Below are 19842 nucleotides of genomic sequence, written 5' to 3' on the forward strand. Positions count from 1 at the left end.
ACAGAAGAATATACTATCGTCCTCTTGTCAGCTAGTCAGAGAAAAAGTTATTTAAATTTTTTTTCCGATTATAATGCACACACACATCTAATTATGTATTTTCCAGGAATGACATAAGTTGCTATGCATTAAAGTTAATTTGTAATTTCTGGTCTCAGGAAAACAATCTTGAGGGATCTTCCAGCTGAGCCACAGAAGCCCTTGGATGCACGGGAACACACTGCCCCCTGCAGGCAATGTAAGTTCGCCTCGCTAGATACAATTCCAGGCTGGGTGCTGCCTGCAGGACAAATTTTCTTCTGTGCTTAAAAAACATAAGCGCTTGACTATCTGCCCCTTTCAACATCTTGAATTTTATATGTTAAGAAAATAGATTCGATTTTTAAAACTGTATGAACCCCAGTCTTACCAGTGTTCATCTGAAAACTCCATTAGCTGGTAGCTGACCCGACCACTGATCTTTCCATTCCTAGAACTCCTTGTGTTCCACAGTAAAAATTATATAAGAAAATAAGTGGAGGAAGAATTCTTTATAATTTTCAGCAGGCACCTGCAGCTTACCTTAAATATGATGACAATGGGTATGTCCTCTGACAAGGTGTTGTGCCTCAGGTAGAATCGTCCCTGTTTCACCGCCATGTTGGTTCTGCTCTTTTTCTCGTGGGTAGAGCTACGGGAAGGCACGAGTCAGTTAAACTGCATTCTCACTCAGTTATCCGGCATCAACCAGGTGCAAGTGGCCCATGACGACCAGTCAGGTCCTACCATGCTTTAAAGATTCACAACTCCTCTTTCACTATCCCCACTTCTCCCCTCCATAAGTAAAAACTATGTAAATGCTTCTTTTGCTTTGACTTTAGAGTCAAAGTTTCATGGGCAAGTGAGTCACAAGCACCCATTCACCTTAACCCATTTCACTCTGATCCCATCTGAATTGCATATTCATGATCAATTTTACACATCTGAGAGGAAAACCTCAAAACAAGCCTATGCCATAATGAGAAAAAGATGAAGAAATGAAATTCTGGTCTGAGTTTCTCAACTAATAATCCAATAAAACGTACCTACAGGAAGACCTGTGTTTAAATGTGGCTTTAAACAACCACCTACAGAACCCTAGCAGTGAAATGGCAGTAGCTTTCAGGGTCAGCTCCAAGATTATTTCAATTATTACTCTGCAATTCAGGGATGTCCAAGTAGCAAAACCTTTACACTTGATGGCCTATTTTGGTGTTCAATGATCATGAAAAAAATCTTTCCTCACTGAACATATAGATTGCGATTTCAAGTTGTCCTGACGTTGAATCTAGGCCAACTTTATATATGCATAAAGTTTTCAAGTGCCTAGTAAGGACCTAAATAGACCACTTAGTCCTCCATATATTTCTGAGCTATGACGCAAAGGCATGCCAAGCACGTAGTAAATGACACCTGTGTGCAGGAAGAAGACCAGTAGCAAAGCTTTGCTCTGAAAGGGCTAACCTCTTACTCTGCCAGGTCACCAAAATCTGGGTGATAACTCAATCAGGTTATCACTGCAAGTGCTCCAGCTCCCAAGACTGAACAGACTTTATAACCATTTAGCTCTTGGAAGTCACAGCTACAAGTAAATGACATATTGCTATGGAAACGACAGCAACATGCCCAACCATTTTTGCTTTACAGACATAATTTAGACATTGGAAAACTAGCTTTATATGAAACTCTTTGTGCTCCAGACATCGGAAATCATTTTGGCTAACTAAGGTGAGGGTTCTACAGTAACTGTAGGAAAAAGCAGAAATAATACCATCAGCAGAGGTCGCCCACAGTGGGGCACTCAGCACCAAGACGGAGGAATAAGGGCAGGTGCTCTTTAAAAAGGGGCATGCTGTCTTCGTGGATAGCCACTAAGTGTGAAAAGAAGTATGACTTCTAAAGGCAGAAAGAAGAATGCCAATGAGCAGAAGAAACTGATAGAGATGTGAATGGCGGGATGGTGACATTCCTTATGTGAAGGAGGGGCAGGAGCTAAGTCCCTAAAATGTTCAGAAATCTCTAAGCTTCCTTCAGAGTACACATAAGTCAACCTACTGTTAGTAAAAGCAGTCCTGGCAGATAGCTATTAAAAGAACCGTGATGGTCCTCTTTAATGTTGGTTGCTTTTTTCTTTAAAGATCAAAAACAAGGAGGTTTAAACAATGCCCAGCACCCTTGAAAGCTGATCCTCTTTTCTGTAAAAACATGCAGACTACAGATGCCCTCATAGTGCAACTGCTGAATGCTTGGGACTAGTGCAGGGCAGGGAAGATTCATGGGCGAGAGAACCTTTGTAGTGATTCAAGTCCATAAATAAGGCTGATCCAGGTCCTTAAAAGCTTTATCCATCATATTCAAACTCAGCGTGGAATCTGGAAACCCCGCTGTCTCTGTCACTTTTAGCCAATTGTTAGTTACAAGTAACAACCATCAAGTCCTAATGACTGTCAAGGTCTGTGTTAGGGCCACACAACACAAAAAGAGAAATGATGTGACTTTTCTGGTAACGCAGTTCTCTTTCCCGGGCTTCTGACTTTCAACGCATAAGGAGGACTAAGGAAAGAGAAACCGCATCCTCTTTCCCGTCAGTCTACTTTTCAAATACATGATCTCATTTGCTCTTAGGTGACATTTTCACTTTAGAGATGTTATCCAAGAGCAAATCCGCACCACGTTACATCGCTAGTAAGTGGCGAAAATGGCTCTCAACCTAGGCCTCACATATTTGATACTCCATGCTGTCTCAATGGAAAAATTCCAACAGTGGATCTCAAACAAGTTCCCCACCACCGAGCAGGATCCCAAAACAACCAAACAAAGGCTATGTGTGAACAATATATTTATCTCAACTGAAAATCTTTTAAATCTTTTTATTTTATTCCACATAGACTATGATGTTTTGGGGAGCAAAAAACTTGGTGGGTAAGGAAAAAGCAGGCATCAACTTTTTTTAAAAAGGTACAATTGCATTCCTGGAGTTACTGTCACAAAATAATCTGCCACATGTGTGAACATGCATGCGTAAGGACACCCAGGGTGGACTCCAAGACTTAGTGTCCGTCCAACTGCAAACTGGCTAGAACGATAATAATAAACCGCACCCCACGTTATCTACAAAAAGTAACTACGTGACTCATGTCTTAGACAGAGGAAGCTAGTCAAAATTCATTACTAAACGAGGAAAGAAAAAACAACAATGTTTGCATTTAAAAAGTATAAGAAAAATGGCCTAAACAAATCCAAAAATGCAGTTACATTTTCCAGTAATTTTCTCATTGTTCACAGGCAAAGGTGCTGCTTTAGAATCAAAAAGAAGTTTGAAATCTCAAATACAGGTGACACTCGTATATTAATTGGAGCCCCATTCTAAACAGGAAGTGAGTCAGCTATCTATGTACACATTTACAACATTAATATTAAATTGGACAGAAGAATATACTATCGTCCTCTTGTCAGCTAGTCAGAGAAAAAGTTATTTAAATTTTTTTTCCGATTATAATGCACACACACATCTAATTATGTATTTTCCAGGAATGACATAAGTTGCTATGCATTAAAGTTAATTTGTAATTTCTGGTCTCAGGAAAACAATCTTGAGGGATCTTCCAGCTGAGCCACAGAAGCCCTTGGATGCACGGGAACACACTGCCCCCTGCAGGCAATGTAAGTTCGCCTCGCTAGATACAATTCCAGGCTGGGTGCTGCCTGCAGGACAAATTTTCTTCTGTGCTTAAAAAACATAAGCGCTTGACTATCTGCCCCTTTCAACATCTTGAATTTTATATGTTAAGAAAATAGATTCGATTTTTAAAACTGTATGAACCCCAGTCTTACCAGTGTTCATCTGAAAACTCCATTAGCTGGTAGCTGACCCGACCACTGATCTTTCCATTCCTAGAACTCCTTGTGTTCCACAGTAAAAATTATATAAGAAAATAAGTGGAGGAAGAATTCTTTATAATTTTCAGCAGGCACCTGCAGCTTACCTTAAATATGATGACAATGGGTATGTCCTCTGACAAGGTGTTGTGCCTCAGGTAGAATCGTCCCTGTTTCACCGCCATGTTGGTTCTGCTCTTTTTCTCGTGGGTAGAGCTACGGGAAGGCACGAGTCAGTTAAACTGCATTCTCACTCAGTTATCCGGCATCAACCAGGTGCAAGTGGCCCATGACGACCAGTCAGGTCCTACCATGCTTTAAAGATTCACAACTCCTCTTTCACTATCCCCACTTCTCCCCTCCATAAGTAAAAACTATGTAAATGCTTCTTTTGCTTTGACTTTAGAGTCAAAGTTTCATGGGCAAGTGAGTCACAAGCACCCATTCACCTTAACCCATTTCACTCTGATCCCATCTGAATTGCATATTCATGATCAATTTTACACATCTGAGAGGAAAACCTCAAAACAAGCCTATGCCATAATGAGAAAAAGATGAAGAAATGAAATTCTGGTCTGAGTTTCTCAACTAATAATCCAATAAAACGTACCTACAGGAAGACCTGTGTTTAAATGTGGCTTTAAACAACCACCTCTTCTCGTCAATGTGAACTCAGCCTACAGCTGTGGACTGGAGAGAATATCAGTTACTTAGAGGGCTGGAGTGAGAATTAAATAATGTAGGGAGGGTCCCTAGTGGTTCATGCTTATCTACGTCTTAACTATGGCACAGATTTCTTATTCTCCGAACTGGTTAACCTCCAAATTTCAAATTGCATCTGATAATAAGCCAGTGAAAAGGAAGTTAAGGGAATAATAAAAGGAATGGAACAGCAGGAAAATGAGTGCACTGGAAGAGGGGCTGGCCAGGAGCACCAACATGAGATGCCACATCCACTCATAATTCAGGAAGTGCTGAAGTGTAAAGTGACCCCTGACTACAGTGGTAAAGGCGTATGGGTCTGAAAGACTGAAAAGGAACATGAAAAACTGCATGGTTTAAATTTCACCTTTCTTTTTTTAAAAAAAGACATTATAAAAATAAAATAAAACAAAATAAAAAAGATTTATTTGCTTACGAATACAGAACTGGGGCAGGCCAGAGGTGCAGGGGTTAAGAGGATTCACCAGAGACAGAATGGGGAGCAGAACAGGGAATCTACTGAAATACACTGCTGAGGGGAGCAGCTGGGAGACAGGAGAGGTCTGCTGTGCTAAGTGGGTCAGCTCCCTGGCCAGGGATCAAACTCGTGCTGCAGTAGCTGCGACAGCTTCATAGTGCTGCGCTTTAACCAGCTGTACCACCAGGGAGGGGCCCTAAATTTCGCTTTTGAAGTTCCTTTAATTTTATAAATTAACACAAAATTCAACTTCAATAAAACAACTAGTGGATCTAACTAACTGAAGATCCACGCCATCATGATCTACACAGTAACTATACAGGACCAGGAAGGTCACGATCAACCCACTGTTTTGAACAAGTGGTCAATGATATCCTTCACCCAGGAAGGCACCAGAACCTAGACAGAAAGCCAGAGGAACTCCGCTCAAAGGTGTAAGGCCACCCCTTGTCTTCTCTGTATCTGGACTCAGAACCCATTTTGGTTGAATTAGACAACCAGCCTTGGCGTGACCTATGACCCCTTGGATACGCAAAGCAAAAGGAATCCAGACACAGACTTGCCAGACACAGCCTGCAGGAGAAGGAAAAGACCTTCAGAAAACAGCAAAATGCAAGAACAGAATGAAGAAAGCCCGGGGGCCAGAGGCCGGCGTGGTGCTGGGAAAGGATGGAGTAAGATTCTGCATGACCTAATCTGAGGGAAGTGTGAGGATGTTCATGACCTTTTATGGGGAAAAAAAAGTAGATTTTCAAACAATGCATCACGCTCATCACTGAAAATTTTACATCAGTCCTCTCTTCTAAAAGACTTAAACTGATGATAGTGGCTTAACTACCCCGCATGTTAAGAGAGAAGCCACTGGCAAACTGTGTACCAAAAGACACCCAGCGGATATTTATGGAGTTAAGGTATTTCTTAGCAAGCCCATCCATGATGTGCATACCTGGTAACTGAAGCACCAACTGCCCCTTTCCTGTCGGCTTCCACAATGATTCTGTTCTTAGACAGCTGCTCTTGGATAAGAATAACTTTTTCTACACCTTTAACAATGAAGTAGCCACCTGTCCAGAGGAAACAAGAAATGCTTCACCGACTATTCTTTATACAGTGGGTTTTGGTAGTGATCTCCAGAATCAGAGACCAGGTCCCCCCGCTTCATGGTCTGTCTGTCAATTCATCTGGAGGGGCTTCCTGAACAGATATATGAACTGGGAACAGAGTGATCACATAACTGTCGGCAAATGGGTAACCACTGCTTGGAGACAGGGCTTGTACAGACCTGACACATAGGGGAGGGGAATGAAAAAAACATGTTCAAGAAATTAAGACTTCAAATTTCTCAAGCACAGAAGAGACCAAAAAATTCAATGTGAAGTAAAACTTGTTCTAAATTTTCTAACAAATCAGTGACAGGGACAGTGTAGGATTAGGTTTTGAAAATAATAGTCTATATTCAATAAAACTCATCAAACAATACCATCCTTTTTTGCATACAACTCAGAATAGGATTAAATGAGGCTTCATTTTACCTTCCCAATATAAGTTAAAACAAGGCAACATATTTGGCTTATGAAACATTTTGTTCAAGCCTGACAAAGTCATGTCTTTTGCTAATCTCTTTCCAAAATCTTTTGGAACTCTACATCAATGCAGCTTTAAAGGAAGTAGATTAAAGCAACTTTAAATTAAATCAATGTGAAATATAAGTGAAGGAAGTATAAGAAACTTTCTGTTAAATGTTAAGGGTGAAACTTTAGGAAAAAATAGCCCAAAAATAAGTACAAAAATGTGATTTTTAAAAAAAAGTTCCCCTTTTTGCCCCTCCACTGCCCAAAGTGAGTTGAGTCTTTTCAGAGCAGTTAAGACAAGAAACTGTGTTGGATTATTCTTGACTTTTTAAACTTCAGAAACAATTGAACAAAGTTACAAAGACTGGCAAGTCATGGTAATAAACCAGAACTTACAGTATTAAAGTATGCAGCCTGTCATAAAAGAGGAAACGGCATCATCTAGAAATAGAGACTAATAGAATAAAGTTGGAGGCAAATTTCAAATGTTTAGAACAAAAGTACTAAGCTAGCCGAAAGGCTGATGTTTTTGAGGAAAAATGCTAAAACAACAGCAAAGGCAAAACAAAAACTGAAGAGAAAACAAAAAGGCAGAGGGAGAGATCCAAGAAACCACACATACCTGGGTCTAATGGACATTCGTTCAGTTTGGCAAATTCTGCGGGCGTTTTCCCTGTGAGCACACAGTTGGAGCTGCGGAGCATTATGGGCATTCTGGGTAAAGCAAAGCAAAAGAAAAAACCACATACAAATTATCATCAGCCAGAAAAGGTGCCGCAAATATTACATTTCACCCCGGGGGGTGCATTCCTGCTTATTTGTTGAACAAATGGATGTTTACTAAGCCTTTAGCGCTTTTAAGGGGGAAAAGCAACCAGGAGTAGGTTTAGGCCAATGCCATAATTAAACCCACAATATTGTCAGTTTTCCCCTTCTATAGGAGAGGCAATCTATTTCTCTAATTAGGTAAAGAAGACCACAAAACTAGCAGCTAGAACTGTTTCCAAGCTTATTCTTGTCAAATAAGTAACTTCTCCCTTAAATATTAAATACTGGTACACGGGGAGAGTCACCCTTCCAGCAAAACCCATATTTTAAATATATGAAACCTCCAAGAAGACCAGCCCTGGATAGTCAGTGAAATGCGATTTTCCTAATGCTGCTCTAGCAGCCTGGAGTCACAGGAGGAAATGGAATTATGTTCCTTAATTTTTAGGAAAAAAAAGGTTTCACATTTTAAAAATTACCCCCGCCACCCCCATCCCCCAATGTCACACTGGACAGTGAGTTGCACGTGCAGCTCAGAGGACCCAGCGACCATCGGAGGAAGGAGGCGCCACTACCCGCCTTTTATAGATGAAGAAACTGGGCACAGGGAGCGGAAGTGCCTCCTCAAGGTCACCTCAGGGGCGGAGTGCAGGCACCGTGACCTGTGACCTGGCTTCTCACCTGCCAATGGGTAGAGCATTGCGGATGATCCTCTGGCTGCCCCGGGTGTACTCAATGTCCACGGTGATGGGGGCAGAGTACGTCATGTCCCGCAGACGGCACTGAAACAGAATCAGACAGAACCACTCTCCTCTTCTCTGAAGAGACAAAAGTGTCTCGACAGCTTCAGAAAACTTGTGTCCCCACGAGGAATATGGCTCCCAGTGACCTCTGACCTCACCACAGGATGCGGAGCTGTTCCCTATGCTGCCCAGTGCTGAGGAGCAGAGCCCCCCTCCCCACGAGGGAAAGACTGCAGGGTCACAGCACCCCGCCGGGGCAGCCCGGAAAGGAAGACTCCTGCTCCTCACGCCACCAGCAGTCAGTGGTCCTGCGTCTGGGCTGCAGCTGGCTTATTCAAAGTTAACAGTCAAAACAGCATATTACTAAGGATACACACATGGCAAAATTTAAACCATATTTCCTTTTATTCTCCAAAGAAGCTACCCTAGATGACAAAATTCCTTACCCAGTGCTATGACAGCACAAATCCTTTATTGCACCATTCTAACAATTTCTAAATTACCTGTGAACTTCAGAAATTGTTGATGTGACTTTAGACATACTTTAGATGACGCATTGCCTGAGCCTGAGCTGTGATCAGACACAGGGAACCCTGTGAGGATCTTCAACAACCTCCCCTTTACACTGATGGTCGCCAGGTAGCTCATAGCATCAGCTAGAGAGTTTCTCTGAACAGCTGCCATATGACTCCAGGCGGGACCGTCTCTCTGGCTTCTGCAGCACTAAAGAGCTACGTTCTAGCCCATTCTAGACTGTCAAACAGTACATGGGACTGTAAAATTTAAATATTCCTATTATTGACTAATAAAAATTATTGCCTTATATGTCATTAAATTAAGTCTTCCCCATCAGACCAGAAGGCCGTGTGGCAGAGGTCCAGGGCATGGACTCTGGCCTGCATTCAAATCCTGGCTCTACCAATTAAGCCTGAAAGAACCTTTCTGTAGCTCAGTCTCCTTGTATGCAAATGGAGCCACAATTAATTTTATCTGACAAGAGAACAGCTGTATCTGTTTTGAACGTGTCTTGTTCAGAGCACTAGGTGAATATTATCACTTTTGTAGTCATAGAACAAATGTAGTGCCCATGACAGGCAAACATTTGTGGGTTTCAACAAACCTCCTCTTTCAAAGGGAAGAAATTCAAGAGATGTGATAAGAGCAGGGACCACTCCCTAGTCCCGAACCAGCCTCCCCTCTCATCACAGGAGCAGGCTGTGTGGGGAGAGCAGGCCCAGCACCCCACCAGTCCAGCCGAGAGCCCCGTGGCCGCCCACTCCTGCTCCACCTCTCCTGTCCCTCCAAGCATCAACGTTCCACCCAGAAATTTCTGCCCCCCATCTCTCTAATTACAAAAATGCCCACGTGTTTTCTTCAACATTAGGGAGAATAATTACAATGAGAACTGTAGTCTCCTTGGACCACTTCAAACTACTCTGACGTCTCCCTTCCTGAACTCACTAATGCAGGTTAGAAGGTGACTTGAAAAACACTTATTAGTTCTTGAAAAAGTGGTACATTCTAGAAAAATAAGATGGGAAAGTGACACAGGGGCATCTCCTATTCAATCCAACTTGGCATCTTTCTCTCTCCCCCTGGCCCTTCTAGGCTCTGCGGTCCCATGACCCGGTCTGTCTCCTGCATTTTGCTACTATGCCTTCCCCACCTGAGCCGCTCTCCTGTGGAGGCTACCTTTTACAGCTCTTTCTTTTTCTCATGCTGAAGCACAAAATAAATGATCAATACTGATTTCTAAGTAATATCAAAATTTGCCTACATAAGATGCTTGGATCTAAAGCATAACTATTTACTCCGGCTTAGACAACACTCATAACACTCTAACACCTTACCTGCTCTTTAATAAGTAGTTAATACATGTATCTTCCCTAATTTCTATTTTAGCTTTCCAGTCACCAGCCAGTCAAGCCTCACGTAAGGAAGTTTCGGTGAATGACAGACCGTATGTGATGGGCCCTAGGGGTTGACTATCCACTCATGGTGTGTAACAGGCTGTATGAGCTAAGTTGTAGAATTACACTATGTTCACCTGATGTTGAAGTTACCTCATGCTGCATTTCTCAGGAGAGTCCCATCTTTAAATGAAATGCTACAAGATCTAAAATTCATTCTCTTTCCTGAACGAATCCCAGTTAAAATTCAAAGAAAAATCAGAAGAAATTCAAAGAGAAATCTGGAATCTGCTGAAAGCCAATAAAAAGGTTTCTTCTATAACCATACTCTGTTAAAATCTTGGATTTCCAATTCTCTTCCCATCCATCTCTCCTACTAGACTGTGACCTAACGTTACTTCAATAAAGATAAAAATAATAATAAGGTTTACAATTACCTCATGAGGAGACACTGGTCTAGTTACATTGAAGCTTTCTTCAACATCAGGAAGTCCAACGTAAATATTAAGATATCTGGAAAACAATGATTCCATTACTGGCTATACTTCTTCAAAGAACATAGACAAACTGGCCCTTTTCCTTCCATGCCCAAGGATTATGCTTTGACAAATACTCATGTTACTGAGGAAGACAGACAAATTGACAATTACTCGTTATCTTCATGAAGTAATAGTAGACATATCTTTAAAAAATTCCACCAATCTCTTTACAAAAACATAGGAAATACAGATTCCTGAAAATGATATTTGACGAAAAAAGCGAGGTCTGAAAGAGTATCTATAGCATGTTGTAGTTCATGAGAGCAAAGCAGATACATGAGAAAGAAATAGTTAGGTATCCCTCCTTTTCCAAAGTTCGCCTATGCCACTTTGCCTTCATGAAAGACCTTCACTGGTATCTGCAACAATTCCCTGAAAATACTTCCTTCTATAGATCGAACTAATCTTATAACTATAATAATGCTTTACACACTCCCAAAATATATAATTAAAATCAATCATTGGGGGGCGCTCAACATGGAATACAAACCTTACTGTATTACAAATGAGTAACACAGCGGCACTGAAACATGGACAAGAAGCCACCGACCTACATACAATATTCTGAGTGGATACTGTGAAGATAAATACGAAAACGAGGGCCACAAACACTGGACTCCAAGTAGTAAACTCTATTCTCACAGCAACAATGCCGAAACTACTTTCAACATCCTGGGATGGAATCAATTCATAAATAGTGTGGGTGATGAACTCTTTGCCAGGAGCAAATGTGATGAAAAGGAAAGAAAGAAACGTAGGTTGAGTCCTATGGAGCTGGACTGGAGTCAGAGACCTTCCCGTGCACGTTTGTAAATAAATGTACAAACAGAGGAAGCAGGCTTGCTGACGTGGATGTGAGCGCAGGCAGCAGCATGAGCAGCTATCTCCTGGGCTAGCCCCTGAAGCTTCAGTGCCCATCTCCATGGTCTCCAGTCATGTTCTCCAATAAAAAGGGCCGAAGTCAGGGCCCTCCCTGGTGATGCAGCGGGTTAAAGCGCAGCACTGTGAAGCTACTGCAGCCACCGCAGCACGAGTGCCGCCCCTGGCCAGGGACTGACCCACAGGGGCAGCAGACCTCTCCTGGCTTCCCGCTGCTCCCTCAGCAGTTATTTCAGTAGATCTGCCTGCTCTGCTCCCCACTCTGTCTCTGGTGAATTCTCTCACCCCTCAGGCCTTTGTATACATAAATAAATAAATCTTAAAAAAAAAAAAAAGAAGAAGAAGAAGGGGGCCAGAGCTGATTTTAGGAAAATCAGCTGACTCTAGGCTGATACCAGAACAGGGAAAATACCAGAAGGACCATACCTAGGGGTGTCAAAAGTTAAGGAATGCCTGAAAATTAACAGGGGCATATTGAAAGGATCCAGGAGTCAACTTGAAAAATGGCCCATGATCAAAGAAAATTTGGGAAAATTTGAGGAATAAAGAGAGTTCTGGATTCTGACCTACAGAATAAATTAGTATCAGTATAACTATTAATTTTATATCCTATCAATAAAATCCTTATCAATACAATTATCAGATGAGAGAAGGAAGAAAAGTTCACCCACACAGTTTGAATCCAACATGCTGTAGAAGGAACAATGGAAACAGAAATTCACCATTGGAGAATCTCCAGAATAAAGAGTTAAAATTGGTGGGTAAAATATGATGAGAAGTAAGAGGCTCACATTGTCTCAAATGATATACCCAGAACCTACTAATTATAAAAGAATTTGTGTGTGAGGGGGGACTTGGAAGATACCCCTTAAACCAAGTGATCCCAGTTCAGTCCACCAGGACTTAACTAGTAAGCTAGTCAGTTTCTGCGCCTCTGAAAGCCAGAACCTGCGTGCTGTGGGTTCCTGCCACAAGCGCACAGCCCAGTGTAGTCACAGGCAAGCATCAGACAAACCCGAACTGAAACAACTGGCCCGAATTCTCTGAAAGTGTCACGGTCAGGCACCACCAAGAAAGCCAGAGAGACTGTCACACGCTGAAGGAAACTCAGAAGACAGACGCCCGACATCCTGCACCCCGAAAGCGGGGAAACTTCAGCATGACCTAGATGAGCTCACAGTCCTGGATCAAGCCAGTGCCCTGCTTTTGCTACCTGTGCACTGGAGCGTCCGGAAGGTGTTGATATGAGCGGACGCCAGGTGAAGGACAGAACACGGGAACTTTCTGTCCCACTTCTGCAAGTTTCCCTATGGCTAAAATTATTTCAAAAGAAGTTCAGAAATAGGTAAAGCCTGCCAGTTTCAGGAACTCCTCAGTCATGACTCTGCTATCATGGGGCTACCAGTCATAATCAAGCACTTGGTAATTATCTTACTGAACGGAAAGTGAATTCTCTCAGGAGCATTTTGAGAGCAACTACCGTCACTTCAAAGGCCACGCAAGAGACATCGTGAAAAGAGCAGACTGAGCTCCTTACTTCAAGTACCACATAGGGTCGGCATCACTCGTGACCTTCTCGTTGGCTTTCATGATCTTCTTTATCTGAGAGGAAAGAAGAGCAGCGTCAGGAAAACCAGCTTCCCACGAAGGCCTACCTGTGTCTGTCTCGGGTGTGACCTTACCTCCACGTTGATGAAGTAGTTGAATGAGTCTATGTGCTGCTTCACCAGGCCTTTCACCTACACAAACACAGAGTATGAGGCTGAGCAACCAAACGGAACGCTGTCAGACTCGGGCGATCACTCAATTCTTCTCAAAACCAAAGTGAGGCAAATGCCCCTGAATTTTACTCAGTATAAGTTTGCATTCAGGCATCCTCATTGCATTTCCCATCCACAGTACTAGTACTTTATACTTCTATTTTGAACAAACAGATCTAAGGTGGCCTGAGTAAAGTGAAGTCAACGAGTGAAACAACTGTGATCCTACGTTCTCTGTTAGGTTCCCTCTCTCTTCTGGGACGATGTGCCACCAGCTCTTTGAGCCTTAATAGCAGCCCATCTCTGCTAACATGGAAATCCTTTATTTAAAAAAGTTGTAATTTGAAAAATCCTTCCGCTCACCTGATCACCACTTTTTCATTCTTGGGCTCTGCTCTACTTAAACCTTCTTCTGTTGCTTCTGTAATATCCTCACGGCCCAAGCTGCCCAGCCTCACCTCCCGACACTTTCTGTCATGCATGCACAACAGAAGACTTGTTCAGTCAGACAGATCCCTACCACTTTTCCAGTCTCTCTACTCCTCCACTTGCTAGATGCGCCCACGCTGTGGATGTGGAGGAAGCTGGTTTTCTTTACTGCATGGTATGGCCATGGCCCATTTTGTTTACCCATCAAGCAGCTGACAGTCACACAGGTGTTTCTGCTTTTGGCTCTCACAACTACACTGTCTTGAGTAAGTGTGTGGCATGTGTTCACTGCTCTCAGGTGGACTCCGAGGGGCTGAGTTGCTGGATGCCAGGTGAGTCTGTCTCACTGCCCGTGGCAATGGCCGCCTTTTCCCTTCCCCCTTCCCTACAACACTGTCACTTTTCCTTTTGGTGACACCCCTCCTGGGGTGTCAAGGGCTCTCTCCCTGCGGAGCCCCTGGGATGGGTACGCTCGCTAACCCTTCTATGAGCGCGGTTCCTCTGACTACCGAACACCCATTCTAGCCAAACAGACCAACTGCTGTTCCCACAGACCGGAGGCTTCTTCCAAGCTGCTTTACCAGGTCAGGCGCTTGCAGCCTGCCTTTCAGCTCAGGCACCTTTCCTGGAAGATGTGGCTTCCATCTCGCCTCGCTGGAGGCCGTCTCTGACCGCCTGCGCTGCCTTCACTCTTGCCAACAGCACGCTGCTCCTATGTCTACTGTTTCCTGTCTCTGAAGCTGGACTGCCCCTCCCCGCAGGGCATAGCACTCCCTGTACCTCCAAACCCCAGCAAAATGCCAAATCTAAAAATCTTGGTCAGTGATAAACAGTGAATCTTATTTTAAAGAGATGCATTTTGAGATCTATTTGAAAAAAATAACTAAACAGTATCAAAGGTTAAACAATTACCTTCAAGAATGCTGGAAGCAGCCTCCATTTCTCCTGTGAATGAAAACAACAGCTGTATCAGGACTCTGGGCTGGCAACTGCAATATCCATACAAGTTATTTTCGTGTATCAGTAATCACTTATTTTATCACAGAGAAAATCCAAATAAAAAAAATTTAAATGGCAGCCACTTTGCTGGTAAACATGTACGTGTATATGTATATGTGAACGTATGTTTTTAAACTGACTTCTCCAAGAGAATATCATTTGAATTTCCTTGACGGGCACTTTCATACTCTTGCTAGGTAAGCTGGGGCTGTCAGTTTGAGAAAGGAAACCTAAGTTTCAGTGTCTTGGGGAAATGCATTCCGTGGCCCAAAAGGAGCCCTTTCTCACGCGTTCCTTCTCAGAGCTCATCTCAAGGCTGGGGACAGCACGACACTGATCTCCTGGCTGTGCCAGTCTCCTTCAGTTCCTGAGCCTGCCCTTCACCCCTGCCTGAGACGGTAAGTGGCCCAGAACGATATGCCGCTTCTCATGCCTGGCTCTGATATGCCAGTGGGAAATCGCCACATGAGCAGAGAGGAGCGCCAAGTGTGAGGAAGGGCCGGTGGGCCACAGAGAGCCTTGCAGCAACTGTGAAAACCGACAGACAGTAGCAGCACTGGGAGGCTGCGAGCAAAAGGGTGAGGGCGTGAAGGTTCACTTCAACTGAACTGCTCTAGCTCCTGAGTTGAGGACAGACAGGGTTAGAAACAGGAAGATCATGCAGGAATTTATGAATTCTAGGAGACACAATCTGAAGTCGGAGCCTACACGATGTGCTAGATGAGATGGAGACTGAAAGAAAAATGAAGAGCATCTCCCTTCAGGGAGAAGGGGAAGGGGTTGCAGACCCTGTTATAGCAGCAGGCCTGGGTGCGGAGGGAGTTGGGTTGGGGCCATGCTTACATCTGAGATGCCCATTTAATGCTCAGTGGAACTGTCAAATAGCAGCTATGAGTCCAGAGCATGGAAAGAGGATGGCCTGGGCCTGGAGGTAGAGATTAGGGGGAGGATGGGAATAAGAGCTCTGCAAATACTGAGATCATCTAAAGAATGTGGCTGCAGAAAGGAAGGATTCCATGAAATGAGAGAGACAACACTGAGAGACAACCAACAGCAGGATGCACAACAGAGATGGAGGTGTGGTCGGGAAGAGGCAGAAGAAGTGAAAAATATCTTTCAAGAAGTATTTTCAGGGCCATAAGGGCACAGCAGGCCTGGGAGACAGTAACGCTAAAAACTGCTCTCAATAAATAAGTCTTTTTTAAAAGGAAGTCAGGCCCTCTCTGGGGGCACAACGGGTTAAAGCGCAGCACTGCAAGCGAGCCGCAGCCACTTCAGTGCAAGTTCAATCCCCCGCCCGGGAGGTGACCCACAGAGTGCAGCACACCTGTTTCGCACCCGCTGCTCCCCTCAGCTGTGTATTTCAGTCCATCTGCCTGTTCTGCTCCCCACTCTGTCTCTGGTGAATCCTCTCACCTCCCCTATACCTCTGGCTTGTACCCCAGTTCTATATGCATAAATAAATCTCTCTCTTTTTTTTAAAAAAAAAAAGGAAGTCAGGCAAAATTATGATGGTTGAAGTCAAAAAGGTGGTTGGGGAAAGAGAAAGACTCAAAAGGATGATCACCAAACTCTGGTGATGGTAGTGTTCTGAATCTTGGGCCGTAGTTATTCATGTATAACCTAACAAATGTAACTGAACACTTTATAGCCATGCATTTTATGCTATGCAAATCTACAAAGAAGAATGAGAGAAAGACACCAGGTAGAACTGTCTGTGCAAAGTAAAAAGATCTCAGCAGGCTGAGGTGGAAGGATAGGAAAGCAGGAAAAAGAGGCCCAGCTGAGGAGAGCCACAAAAGCAGTCCAAAGCCTGCAGATTCCGCCCTGAAAGCAACAGGAGGAGAGAAAGACACTTTAACCAAGGAAGCACTGTGACCAAATGTATGTTTCTGAACTGATGGCTTTGGCTACAGAGCACAAAATAGTGGAGTGGAACAAGTCAAGAGCCTAAAAGTAAAAGGTGACTGGTTTGCATAAAGTTTCAGATTTGAGAATTTTTCAAGGGCAGGCTCCCTGATGGGATGGTGGGCTGGATTCCTGAATGCCCTGCAAATTCAGGCAAGTCATACATATCCTTTTAGCTTATTTCTTTAACTCTCTGGAGAAACAGTTCCATTAGCAGTTAGGGATGAGGACTCTGGAGTCAGGCAGCCCCCATCCAAATTCCAAATAGGACATTTATCAAACCCCCCTGACACTGGATTTGCTACTCTCAAAATTCCTCACTGAACAGGGGAGGTGAAGATAGCACTTATTTTGAAGGATTAAATAATGTCATGCATGTTATGCTTAAACGGAAACTGACATTAATTAAGTATTGGCTCTTTGTATGAGCTCAAGAATTAAGATCCAGTTTTGTCTGATTATATCTCATAGGTATTGCAGGCGGTGGTGGGTCGAATCTGATGGGCTGATTATAATTCCACTTCATTAAGTGGCAATGACTCTGAGGTTCTTATAGTCCAAATGGTGGACTTATCCTGTCGTTCTGCTTCTCATTCCTCCCAGAAGTCAGTCCAAGCTCCTCGGATGTCTAACAAAACCTGTCTCAGTCAGGACCTTACCCATTCTTCCACTTTTCGTACCTTCTCTATTTTGCTTCACTCTAGCACTACCAGTTTTATTTCAGTTTCTCAAAACCTTCAGATGTTTTAGCCTATTCCAGGCATGCTGTCCTCTCTACCTGAAATCTCTTCCCTGACTATCCTTTCGGGTATGATAGTCCAGGTCGACGCCAGTGTGGAGCCCAGACAGGTTGTCAGAAAACAAAAACTATGGGGCAGTTAACTTCTGAGCCCCTGGTGAAAGAAAACATGGCCGCAAAAAAATTGAATAACATTTCAAGATGTTTAAAACAACCCTGCAAGCCCACCCTGGAACTCCTTCCAATGGGACAACTACTAGCCTAGGAGTCCGACGGTTTGGTTATGCAGCAGTCTGTAGTGGAACTTCAAGAAGGTGGCGGGCTCTCCCTGGAGCTCAGCGTCCCCTAGAACCCGCAAAGATGCGCGGGACCCCCAACGTGACGCAGGGACCAGACCGCCCCTGACACGCCAGGACACCGGAAGGGGTCCAACCCAGAGAGCGGTCCGCGGGGCTGCTCCACCCACGTGGCAGCGGACAGCTCCTCTGAGTCCCGCCCCTAGACGTGCTAGCGGCTCCGGGCCGGGCTCGCGGACCGGATGTGAGCATGCGCGGAATGCTGCGCACGCGCAGAGCCCCCACCCCGCGGCGAGGGCTCCCAGCGCAACGCCTCCTCTGCGCGCGTTCCGACCCCTTCCGCTCCCCGCGGCCCCGCGCCTCACCTCTACTGTCGGAATCGGTGCAACCAGCTGCTCCGGAGTCAGGTTCCCAAACTCTTCTGCAAGCATGTTCATGCTGCTCACGACAAAGGAGGAGGCAAACGGAGTCCCTACTCGGGCCTTTCCTGCCCAAGCAAAGCGATGCACCCGTGGAGAACGGTGCGCAGAGGCCTAAATGGCCCGCACTGCGCAGGTTAATTGGAGCCGCAGTAGAAAGGTTCCGCCTGCTCCTTGTCCTATCCTGCGATGGAACCCGGATGTGACTGAGCCGCTCTTGGGAAACTGCGCCTCCTGGTGGCAGTCAGAGGTCCCGCCTGAGTGATCCAGCCCCCAACTTGATTGATAATTGTCCCAATCCCAAGATTAAGATGGAAGCATAAAAAACGAAGAAAAGGGTGACAAATGAGCCACACGACTGAATTTGTTTCAGCCTGAAATGGTGCATATTGTGTGAAAAAATAAATTTACTGAATACCTGACAGTCGTTTTTTCAGTGATAGAGATCTCAGAGTTGGCTTTCCACGACCGCAGTGTTTCTCTAGCCTGCATCTGAGTCACTTGGTGAGCTTGTGGAAACAACCGCCACTGTCTGACTGAGTAGGGTGGAGCTGGGATCTGAAAGAAATGCAACGCTGGTCGGGCCATGAACTTGCCAGACATCCACACTGGGGAGCAGAGGTGTCCTGACCTGAGAACCTGACCCAATGTGGTGGATAGGCAGCGAGGGCCCCATGCCCACAAGCAGCAAGTGGACCCATTTTCATTCTTTGCTTGGGATGCCTGTCATCCACACACGCCAAGGGGAGGGCAGCGACGGAAAACAACAGCAGAGGAGCAGAGGCATAAATATCAAGGCAGCACTTGGTAATAGCACAACAGCGAGAAACACTGTTTGGCTGACCTCTGCAAACCAACATGGCAGCCAGTTCAGGGCACGTTCCGGAGTTAGACTCCTGGGTTCCAACCCCCAGCTCTGTGCTCACGGACAACGTCCTTAGCTTGAGTTTCATTGTAATACCCACAGAAGTGACACCATAGCTGCCTTACAGATTGTTGTAGTCATGGAGAACATTTATGTGAGTGCATACTCTTCTCAAACGGCGACTGTTTGTGGCCATTACTATTTGTTACTATCACTTAAGTCTACTCTGGAAGAAAACAAGTGTATTTAGTTGCCCCACCAAGCCTGCAGGTATAACTCTGGACAGTTTCCTGGATTTCCCTTCTTCATAAAACCTTACCATTGGGCCCTCCCTGGTGGTGCAACAGGTAAATGTGCAGCACTATGAAGCTATCTGCAGCTCCTGCAGTATGAGTTTGATCCCTGGCCAGGGAGCTGACCCACCTGGCGCAGCAGATCTCTCCCGAGGTGGTGCCCGCTGCTCCTCTCAGCAGTGTACTTCGTCAGTCTGCCTGTTCTGCTCCCCACTCTGTCTGGTCAATCCTCTCACACACTGCAACTCTGACCCAGTTTTATATGAATAAAAATATTTTTTTTAAAAAAAAAAAGCTTTACCATCAGCCCCTCAATCCCTTTCTCTTGATGAAAGAGGTTAACATGGTAAGCTTAGACATGAAAAGATAAGCTTCATTTCAAAAGTACACAACAAAAGTATACAAGTTGATCTGCAAATATATTTTCTAAAGGGTTAAATCATGGGGTAGGGGGATAAAGTCACAATTGAACACTAAATGCAATTGGAACTTACTGGATTTTGTCACTGCCCTTTGAGGTTGACAGCAAGGACAGCAGCAGCTGCCTTCTATACCCTTGTGTGTCTCTGTCAATGACAATACCGGACTTAACGAACCATGGTACTGATGAGATATGACAATTTCTGTTCGGGTGTGTTTAAGTACTT

At 44.4% G+C, this 19842-nt stretch overlaps 1 protein-coding gene across 2 annotated transcripts in view; it reads right to left on the bottom strand.

The window, feature by feature from the left end:
• POLR3B (polymerase (RNA) III (DNA directed) polypeptide B) overlaps window positions 1–18382 on the bottom strand; it is a 94115-nt gene extending 75733 nt beyond the window's left edge. The window contains exons 1-9 of one of the 2 annotated variants that reach the window (XM_004675725.2): window positions 17984–18382; window positions 14589–14621; window positions 13170–13226; window positions 13025–13089; window positions 10507–10582; window positions 8098–8198; window positions 7271–7362; window positions 6024–6141; window positions 4005–4113 (exon numbers count right to left, since the gene is read on the bottom strand). In XM_004675725.2, the coding sequence (XP_004675782.1) occupies window positions 4005–4113; window positions 6024–6141; window positions 7271–7362; window positions 8098–8198; window positions 10507–10582; window positions 13025–13089; window positions 13170–13226; window positions 14589–14621; window positions 17984–18055 (723 nt within the window). In that variant the 5' untranslated portion in view covers window positions 18056–18382. Of the gene's footprint in view, window positions 1–561; window positions 649–4004; window positions 4114–6023; window positions 6142–7270; window positions 7363–8097; window positions 8199–10506; window positions 10583–13024; window positions 13090–13169; window positions 13227–14588; window positions 14622–17983 lie in introns of those variants that run through there. The other variant, XM_012720515.1, reaches the window with a different exon arrangement.
• Between the last annotated feature and the right edge of the window lie 1460 nt (window positions 18383–19842).

This window comes from Condylura cristata, unplaced genomic scaffold (genome assembly GCF_000260355.1).
Source record: "Condylura cristata isolate star-nosed mole 26May11 unplaced genomic scaffold, ConCri1.0 scaffold00004, whole genome shotgun sequence".
In the NCBI taxonomy this organism is placed as follows: domain Eukaryota; kingdom Metazoa; phylum Chordata; class Mammalia; order Eulipotyphla; family Talpidae; genus Condylura; species Condylura cristata.